The sequence below is a fragment of the Aplysia californica genome, unplaced genomic scaffold, assembly GCF_000002075.1.
Source record: "Aplysia californica isolate F4 #8 unplaced genomic scaffold, AplCal3.0 scaffold00400, whole genome shotgun sequence".
NCBI lineage: Eukaryota > Metazoa > Mollusca > Gastropoda > Aplysiida > Aplysiidae > Aplysia > Aplysia californica.
Window position 1 is genome coordinate 342,798 of NW_004797670.1, and position 10,340 is coordinate 353,137.

The window sequence follows — 10,340 nt, forward strand, 5'->3', positions numbered from 1 at the left end:
TTCTCTTCCTTCTCTGTGAAAAGTTCTCCTCTTATGCCTCCCATCCCACCTCTCTCCTTCTCACTCATTGTCTCTCTGAGCTCTTTCTTTTCGCTGAGGGCATAGCCTCTTGCCTGGCCTTGTACTCACTCTCTTTGGGTGGTTGATGGGTGCTCTGGTGTGGTTTACTCCCTCTTTCCTACCAAACATCTATCATCCTTATCTCACCTCCTTTTTGTGCTTGTTACTCTCTTATAATACCTCTAATCTTCTGCACTTATACGACCTAATTTGATTATTGTGTTGCAAGTTGAGTAAAATGCTTACTAAAATATAAAACTTTCTCTTTCTTCAGAATCTGCAAGGCCCCTGGCTTCCCAACACTTATGATATTCTCAGCAAGATCTCAGAGACGACAACCTTTGTGGCCAGAATACTCTGTCATTCTGGTAAGATTTATTTCCAAGTACTTGTGAAAGTTGGGCCTTTTTAAATGTTCAAAATGTGGCAAACTTTTCTCTGCCAAAATTGGTCTCATTGGCCACAGCAGAAGCCGCAAGTCATCGTAACCTTAAATTCTTCTTTTTCCCTTCGAGAAATATTCTCCTCTGCAGATTTATTGTTTATCGTCAGACATTGACGGACGAGCTTTTATTATTAGTCATTTTCTCCCTCTCTGTTCTTTCTTTCATTTTCTCTCTCTCTGTTCTTTCTGTCATTTTCTCTCTCTCTCTCTCTCTCTCTCTCTCTCTCTCTCTCTCTCTCTCTCTCTCTCTCTCTCTCTCTCTCTCACTCTCTCACTCTCTCATTCTTACTCCCACTCTCTCACTCTTACTCATACTCTCTCTCTCTCACCCACTCTATCTCTCTCTCTCTCGCTTAGCGGGTATCTTAATTTTAGTAAGCTCTAGATATCAATTTAGCTGTATGGGGCAAATGGAGGTAAATTTTTGGATGACTATTGCTGAGAAAGAAGAGGAAAAGTTATGTCTCTGACATTATGATGCATATCTTCAGGGTCGTCTTGCGTGGTGGACCTGATCCTGCCTCAGGGTCAGCTGGTCAACTCGATGCTGGTCAAGCAAGAGGGCCCCTCTCAGCAGGTCACTTCCTCCTCCACTGTGGTCAGTGCGGCCGAGCTTGGCCAGCAGCAGCAGCAGCAGCAACAACAGGAGACAGGTGTGAAGGAGATCTCGGCCGGAACAGCTTCCTCTACTGTCCAGGCCGTGACTGCTGACCACAACAGGCCCGACAGTGACCAGAAGTCCAACAGCTCGTCGTGTGGCTCGCGACGTAGCAGTGTCATCTCGCATACTTCTACTGGATCAAAGTCCAAGGTGTTTGCTGATGACCCAGGTAAGATCATGTTGTCTTTAAACAGAAATGGATAAGCTTTTCTTTCATTTAGGATTATAAAAGATAATAAAGGAGTATTGTAAGCTGAAATATAAAAATAATTGTGTTGTGTAGAGGTAATGATTTTATTGAGTTTCTTCGTCTTAACTCTTTCCCTATGGATAGGTGTTCGCCATTTCTATCCCACCTATTTTTAGATTCTAAAAATGTGTTTGCATAAAACAGCTATAACTCGCAAAATATATAACCAGAATTTTTACCCCTTCCAGTTATTGAAAATTTAACAGACAACGTAAATGAGAAACCTGTGGATGTAGAATGCTTAGAAAGGACTATAATGTAAAGTGGAAATGAACACAAGTGATTAGTAAGAATGCCACCTGCAGTGGTGGAGCTTAGGTATGGGGTACTTTCATTTCCGGTTTGAAGTGGCGAGTTGGAGGGAATGAGTTAAAAGTGTGGGTACGGTTTTAGAGGATATGATTTATATATGCTTTTGGAAGGATTTTTTTTTTGTGGTTGTTTTTTTGCGGGGGGGGGGGGGTCGGAAAAAAAATTGTGCTTCTAATATAGAATTTTGTAGGCAATGGTTTTATTTAGTATTTCCGATATTGCATTCCTAGTGGATATGGATTTTATGTTTTTGAAAAGTTGTTTCTTTTTGGGTTTTTATTTATTTATTTTTTTTAGTTTACGGAAGGGGAAAAAAGCATGTTTCTGATGAAGCTATCTCTTTGTGTCTGTCCAGAACCCCTGGAGGTCCCAGAAGACGAGGACTTTGCTGTGTACGTGTGTACTGTGTTGACTGAGTCAAGTGTGCTGGTGCGCGTCATTGATGCAGAGTACTCGGTATGTGTACTAGCAGTACTGACTGTTCTTTGGAGGCCTTGTTTCTATCATGGGTGGCTGGTGGACGGTTTGTTGTGCTCTGCTCTTGTTTTCTTCTCTTTCTATTACTGTTGTTTTTTAATGCTTTTATGTATATAAAAAAAAAATTGCTTTTTAGTCTTTTTTGTTTGTTTGTTTATTTCCATTCCAGGTTTTGTTACTGTTGTTGTCACTATTTCTATTGCTGTGTGTTCATTAATGTTTTCATTGCTGTTATTTTCTCCTGTTTGTTTTTACTGTTTTTATTATTGTTAATTTGTGTTTCTGTTTATTTTTACTATTTTATTACTCTACACTTTTCTCTTGTTTATGTTCACTGCTTCTATTGCTGTTGTTCTCTTTATTCGTTGGAGAGTACTGCTGTACTTCTATTTTCTCTCTGTTGTTTCTGTGTATCCATCTTGTTTTTTCTGAGCACTCATTTGAATATGACTTCCATTGAAAACTACCCCCCGTGGCGGTGCTACTGACTGAAGTGTCTTTAGGACATTTCCAAAGGGGGACATTAACATACTCTTATGCACAGTAGAGTTGTAAACAGGCTGATTCGTCAATGTCATACTCATAACTGTGCCTGAACTGCAACTGGGAACTGCTGCTTTTTCTTTCCTAATCCTTACTACTGTAATTTTTCCTCTACATCTTTTGTATGCTTGTGACACTCTTGTGACCCGCTATATCCGGAGTGCCTTGATAGTTGAAACAGACTTTGTGCTGTTGAAGCTAGAGAGGTGAGCAGAGCAAGCCTGATTCCCTGTATGGACTTCTCTGTTGACATCCACCCCTTGGCACTCATATGACCGTATGCAGTTGCAAGTGCAGTAAAAACTCTACTAATGTAAACCATTGAAAACTCCAGTCCTTTTTTCCTGTTTAGGGTTTTCTCAGTGCAGCAAACTGTCAATGAAATTAACCCGCTTTGCCTTTTGCCGTTACACTGATCAGTCCACATGGTCCAAATACAGCTCGTATATCATTATATGAGAGACCACATTAGCTTTAGTGGTGTTTGCACCTCAAAGCAAGAAATTGCAATGCGATGTTTCAAGAGATTGCAGGCTCCGGGGTTCCTGGTTTTGTGCCCTTTAGAAGGGCACTTTACATGAATTGTCTCGTTTGACTCAATTTTATTGTAGATGGACATTGCATTCGGAGTTCCTGCATGTTGCATGGGGTGTTAAACCCTTACAATTCCCCCCATTTTTGTTTGGTCAAGGTGTGTCGGTGTTTGCGCTGCCTTGTTTCCTCCCCTTGGGTTGTAGGTGCTGTTGATGGGTTCAGTATGTTTTGATACTTTTTAGGAAGGGACTTTCCAACCATACAAAAAGCAGTAAAAACTCTACTAATGTAAACCATTGAAAACTCCAGTCCTTTTTTCCTGTTTAGGGTTTTCTCAGTGCAGCAAACTGTCAATGAAATTAACCCGCTTTGCCTTTTGCCGTTACACTGATCAGTCCACATGGTCCAAATACAGCTCGTATATCATTATATGAGAGACCACATTAGCTTTAGTGGTGTTTGCACCTCAAAGCAAGAAATTGCAATGCGATGTTTCAAGAAAATTGTTTCTGCTCCTGTCTTACTTTGATCTGTGTATTTATTGTCTTTCTGGCTCTTACGTGACCATAATTGTGATTATAGCTAGTTTTGTTAAACCCGCCTTGACGTCTCATGCTCAATCTGCATTTGCCAGGACAAATTGGACGACTTAGAGCAACAGATCCGGGAGAAATTCGACAGCTGGCCGAAGCCTGTTGAGGTCAAGAAGACGAATGTGTATGCATGCATGCTTGAGATGGAGGAAGAAGAGGAAGAGGGCACCGAGGATGGAGAGCAGGAGGAGGAGAAGACGAAATACTACAGAGCCAGGGTCCTGGCGGAGAATAAAGAGGTGAGTTGTGTGTGGTGGTGAGTGTCGGTAGTTTGGTGGTTAGGCTGTCGGGCTCATAATCATGAGATTGCAGGCTCCGGGGTTCCTGGTTTTGTGCCCTTTAGAAGGGCACTTTACATGAATTGTCTCGTTTGACTCAATTTTATTGTAGATGGACATTGCATTCGGAGTTCCTGCATGTTGCATGGGGTGTTAAACCCTTACAATTCCCCCCATTTTTGTTTGGTCAAGGTGTGTCGGTGTTTGCGCTGCCTTGTTTCCTCCCCTTGGGTTGTAGGTGCTGTTGATGGGTTCAGTATGTTTTGATACTTTTTAGGAAGGGACTTACCAACCATACAAAAAGCAGTAGTGAAGAATATTGTTACAAAATATCATGAAACAAACCATTTTTAATAACGCCAGCCAGTGACAACTTCTGTTAAAGATGAGAGCGGGCTTTTTTTTTTTTTGGTTCTTTTTTTTTTTTACCTGGAGAGTGAACTGTCTCATGGTGCTCATATGACCTTATGCAGTTGCGAGCGCCATAAAACCCTCTACTATAAAAAAAAAAAAGTGAACTGTCTTGTAGTGTGCTGTGTTTGGTGTTTGTTTTGATATTCTTTCATCTGTTGATTGAACTTGATCAGAGCAGGTACAACTGCATGTGTTTGGTCGTGCTATCTCGTGGTGGAGAGTAGTTCTGTACTTCTATATTCCTTCTGTTGTTTCTGTGTATGGATAATTTTTTTTTTATGAGCTCTAAATGACCTTTTGATGTACTTCTCTTTATCCGAACAAACAAAACTGAAAAACACTGAAAAACTGACCCAATAATGTCATTGTGTCCACAGGAGAAGACAGTTGACATCTACTTACCGGACCATGGCCAGCAGGAAGTAGTCAGCCGCCACCAGCTGCGAGAAATTGACCCCAAGCTCAACTCCTCTCTCTCCTACCAGGTACTTTTTTGTTTTGTTTGCTAGATTTGTTCACTGAATCGGTGGTGCTGTAAAACACCTACTAAATCAATCAATCGAGATTTGTTCACATTTGCTCAGAAAGCCAATTTGCTTCGACCCTACTTGTCAGGGACGACCCAGTCTAAGTGATATATAGATATAGCAGCATGCTAGCAGACAGACTGAGATAGTTTAGGGCCACTGGTAGGTCTCACTTCTTCTTTTTTCCCTCTGTTATTGCTATCTTTGCTTTTTTTTTCCTCTGCACTATATGACCATTATTGTGTCAATGTGCTCTCTTTATTAAAACCAAATCTCTCAATGTTAGCTAGTTTCTGAGATAAAGCTCATATGCCTCTGTCATATCGTCGTCTAGTTGTTCAAATGTACTAAACCCAGAAAGCAATGTCTTTCAAAAGAGAGAAAAATCTGTTTCTTGTTAATAATTGTATACATGTAATGTATTTTTCGTTGCTTTTTTTTTTAGCGTCTTGAATTTGAATTTCAGCAAAATATTTTTTGAACACATGCTTCCTATACCACAAATTAAGAAACCGCAGTAAAAAAAAAAAGAAGAGAATTTTCACAATTTTGGGCTTATTACATATCTGAACGGCTTGCCAAACATATCTTTTTTAACACAATTACTAAATGTCTAATCTTTTCACTCTCTCCCTCTGTGGGTGGTTGGCAGGTGCTCTGGTGTGATTTGCTTCTTCTTTCCTATCGAACATCTATCGTCTTTATCTCCCCTCCTTTTTTGTGTTTGTTACTCTTTTGTAACACCTCTAATCTTCGGCACTTATATGACCTTATTGTATTGCGAGTGCAGTAAAACTAAACTAAAACTCTCTCCCTCTCTCTTTCTTCCCATCAGGCGGTCTTGGCCAACCTCCACGGGCTGGACAGTATCCCAGAGGGGCAGCGTGTTGTGGCTGCCGAGGCCCTGATTCACCTCACACTCACCGAGGCTACCACCTTCATGGCCGTCAGGAAAAACCTGGAGAATCTTAACGTGGGAGGAGCCTCCACCGTGGATAAAGTGCTGATCTCTCGGGTCAGAAAGGTGGGTGATTTGTGGTTTGTGGGTCAGGTTGGCACATAGTTTGGGGAATTTGATCGTTTTTTGGCGTAATTTCTGATTATTTTCCGTTGTCATTCTTTGTTAAAATTAACAGCATTGCATAATTTCACATTTTTGGGCTCAGTTTGCATAATTTCAGAATATTTTTTTTCACAAAAACCACGGAGCCAGCTTGTGGGTTAAGTAGGTCGGTGATTTGTGGGTAGGTAGGTTGGTATGTAACTTGTAGGCTAAGATGATGGGTGACTTGTGGGCTAGGAAGGACTAAGTCTTGTGCCCCAGGACATGTTTGAAGCCCTGCTGACAAAGTAAAATCTATTTTGTAGTGAAGATAAAATGTTCAAGGTGGAAGCAGCCTGTCTTCTAATTGATCAAAATTGTGTGGAGGACTATGTAAAACATTACAATGAATTGGTAACAGTCATGGTGTCGTATTCTTTGGAAAGGGTCTTTTCACGAATCTGCCTCATTTCACACAGGTGGGAATAGACAGTCGAAAGTTCTTGTCTGTCTGTGAGTGTTTAAACGTGTATAATCAGCAGTTTGCACTGTATGCTTCATGGAAAGCTGAGAATGTTTCGGAGTCTGGTTCTGGGTTCTGCTGAGGTAATAATAGTTGTTAAGCGCATATGGCATGCTGTAGAGCCAGGATATGTGCTAGATGAATGCAGTTCTTCTTCTTCCTCCTTTTCCTCCTCCTCCTTCTTTTTCTTCTTCTCCCTCCACCTCCTCCTCTTCCCTCTTCTCATTGTTATTATTATTATTATTATAATTATTATTGTGTTATTATTATTATTATGATACTAGCTGGGTACCCATTGGATGAACAGACTCCAAAAAATCGATCGTCAAGTCATTGTGGAACCAGTGCGCACTGCTTATGAAGGGAAGCCTCACTTTTTTTACAATGGCGTCTTAGAAGACGGACTTTCTGAAGATTAGATCTAAACGAAACTAATGAAAAACTGAAAATTAAACTACAGTGACTTCAGACTTCTTATTACAACTGTGCACCGTTTAAATGATTCTGAGCCACAGTTAATTTTTTCAAATTAGAAAGTTAAAAGTGGTTTAGATGTTTTAGGCGACCAAAGTAAAGAACTTTCACAAATATTATATATATAGAGATTAGTAGTAGTAGTAGCAGCAGTTGTAATATTGTTGATATTATTATCAGGGTTGGGTTGATTAAAATCAGGTTGATTTAAATCAGTTGATTTTTTTGATTTAAATCAACTTGATTTTTTAAATAAAAATCAGTGATTTAAATCACTTTAAAAAAAATTTATTTTTATTCAGTTTTTACACATTTCAACATTCAGAATTCCTTTCCTTGGTTTCATAAAACAGATACAAGGTTTAGTAGACTAATACAATCATGCTTAAAAGTCTGCTTTCCCCCCTTTAACTGTAAAATAATACAGTATTCAATTTACTTTTTTTTTCATAATTGAAATCAGAGCTGGTTTGATTTAAGTCAGTTGATTTTTTAAATTTTAATCAACTTGATTTTTTAAATAAAAATCAGTGATTTAAATCACTTTTCAAAAAATGTATTCAGCTTTTACATATATTTAAACATTCAGAATTCCTTTCCTTGGTTTTATTAAACAGATATAAGGTTTAGTAGACTAATATAATCATGCTTAAAAGTCTGCTTTCCCCCCTGTCACTGTAAAATAATACAGTTCTCAATTTACTTTTTTTTCATAATTGAAAACCAGGGTTGGGTTGATTTAAATCAGGTCGATTTAAATCAGTTGATTTTGTTTTATTTAAATCAACTTGATTTAAAAAATAAAACTCAGTGATTTAAATCACTTTAAAAAAATGTATTCTGTTTTTATATCTTTAAACATTCAAAATTCCTTTCCTTGGTTTTATAAAACAGATATAAGGTTTAGTAGACTAAAATAATCATGCTTAAAAGTCTGCTTTCACCCCTGTCACTGTAAGTAGTAAAATAATTACTGTATTCAATTTACTTTTTTTTTCATAATTGAAATTAGCTTTTTCTTTTTCTTTTTATACAAACACAAGCGCGCGCACACACACACACTGTAATAAAATGCAAGTTTATCTATGCATAATTACCCCCCCCCCCCCCTTCCTTTTAGACTGACATTTTCTTCATTTTTTTTCTGTAGCCATAATTCACTGGATGTAGCAGATTAAGGCTTTCTAAAATTGCAGTTGCTTAAATTAATCATTAGCTAAAAAAAACACCATGCATTTTGCACTAAAAGAACTTACTTTTAGCCACCAAAAATCCCAAACTGAGTCTGCATTTTTTTAAAAATCAAAAAAAAAAAAAAAATCCTATTTAAATTTAAAAAATCTGATTTAAATAAAAAAAATCGATTTTTTAAATTTTTATCCAAAAAAAAATAAAAATCACCAACCCTGATTATTATTATCGTCATCATTTGTGTTATTAGTATTATTATTGATATTAATATTATTATAATTATTTTTATTAATATTATTAATATTACTATTATTGTTATCAACTTTGCGGTCAGATCATGAGCTGCCTCCCGGCTGTGTCAGCGGAGACTGTAGCGGCCGTGTACCAGGACGTGTTTGGAACCCCGCTGGACAATGTGGAGGAGATCATCAAGCACATCCCTGGATATGGCTTCTGGAAAGAGTGAGTACACTCCGATTTATCCAAGACGGCCTTCGTGGGTGGTTGACGGGTGCTCTGATGTGGTTTGTTCTTTCTTTCCTATCTATTGTTCTTTATGTTTCCTCCTTCTTTTTTGTGTTTGTTGCACTCTCGTACCCCACCAGGACTATGCTACTGACTGAAGTTGTCTTTTGGCCATTCCCAAAGGGGGTATATTAGCATGTTCTTATGCCCAGTAGAATTGTAAATGGGCCGATTTATCAATGTCATGCTCATACTGTGCTGGAACAACATAGGCGGAACTGCTGCTTTTTCTTTCGTCATCCGTACTATGGTAATTTTCCCTCTAATTCTTTTGTATGTTTGTCACTCTCTTCTGAACTGCTATTTTTTGGGTGCCTTGATAATGGAAGCAGACTTTGTGCAGTTGAGGCTAGAGAGGTGAGCAGAGTAAGCCTGATTCCCCGTTTGGACTTCTTTATTGACATCCACCCCTTGGTGCTCATATGACCGTATGCAGTTGCGAGCGCCATAAAACCTTACTAAAACAAACTCTCTCGTTACACCTCTAATCTTCGACTCTTATATGACCATATTGTGTTGCAAGTGCTGTAAACTCTTGTTAAAACTAAAGCTAAAACTGAAAGGCATCCTTCCACTGTCGAAGAGAAGTGTGGTTATTTTAGACTGGTGGACATCCTTGACAGTGTCATTATATGTGTCATGATGTGGTGAAATCAGGCACATGTCAATTTTTTTACGCATGTGGAGTTAATGGTATCACCTGAAAGCTGATTCATTTGCCTTGCTTCCAATGAAATAAATATGTATTTTATCTTGAACAGATCCCAAGATATCTGCATTTGAAGGAAGTGAGGCTGCCTGGTTTCAGTGGGAAATTAGTGAAAAAAAATGGTTGTCCAAGTTTGGTAACTCCAATAGCTAAAGAGAACTGAAAAATGACGTAAAATCGAAGTGCAAATGTGCTTTTATACAGACATAAAAGAGGTTAAGCCATAAAATTAAAATTTGATAAAAATCACCAAACTTGCGGAAAAATGCGTGTTTCTCTGATTTTGTTATTTTGACAAGCACCTGATTTCACCATGCTGCCTTACATAGATGCCAGTGGGGGATGGGAAGTGGTCTTTTGTACAGGTGATTGTGTTTGACGAGTGGCTGTTTAGGAGGTATCAGTTAAAACTGACATTTGTTCATCCTCTTTGTGATAAGAAAATAATACATGGTACAGTCTTCGTAAAAGAAATACTTCTTTTTTTTTTCCCGTGGTCCCGCAAAAAAACCCCCAAAAGTCATCAGTGAGTTATTTTGTTAATTTCTATGGGCTGGTTGTGAATTTGATATAATTTTTACGATAGGAAATAGTTTTCAATAAGCTTAGAAACAAGAATATTATCACATACGGGTAGCAGACTGTCCAGTTGTCTTGTTTTTCATCTGCTGGAAATGTTCATTATTGATTTGAAGTGCTGCTCTTTGCTCAGTTGAAAATTAAAAAACCTTTCCATAAACTACTACTGAGTGAGTCTCATTAACAGAAGTTTTGTTGTCATT

At 38.3% G+C, this 10,340-nt stretch overlaps 1 protein-coding gene across 1 annotated transcript in view; it reads left to right on the forward strand.

The window, feature by feature from the left end:
- LOC101864166 overlaps positions 1-10,340 on the forward strand; it is a gene marked incomplete in the record, with an annotated part of 43,414 nt that overhangs the window by 23,764 nt on the left and 9,310 nt on the right. Inside the window, 7 exon segments of the mRNA XM_035971229.1 lie at positions 335-428; positions 997-1,335; positions 2,084-2,184; positions 3,917-4,114; positions 4,945-5,052; positions 5,930-6,118; positions 8,659-8,786. Coding sequence (XP_035827122.1) covers positions 335-428; positions 997-1,335; positions 2,084-2,184; positions 3,917-4,114; positions 4,945-5,052; positions 5,930-6,118; positions 8,659-8,786 — 1,157 coding nt within the window.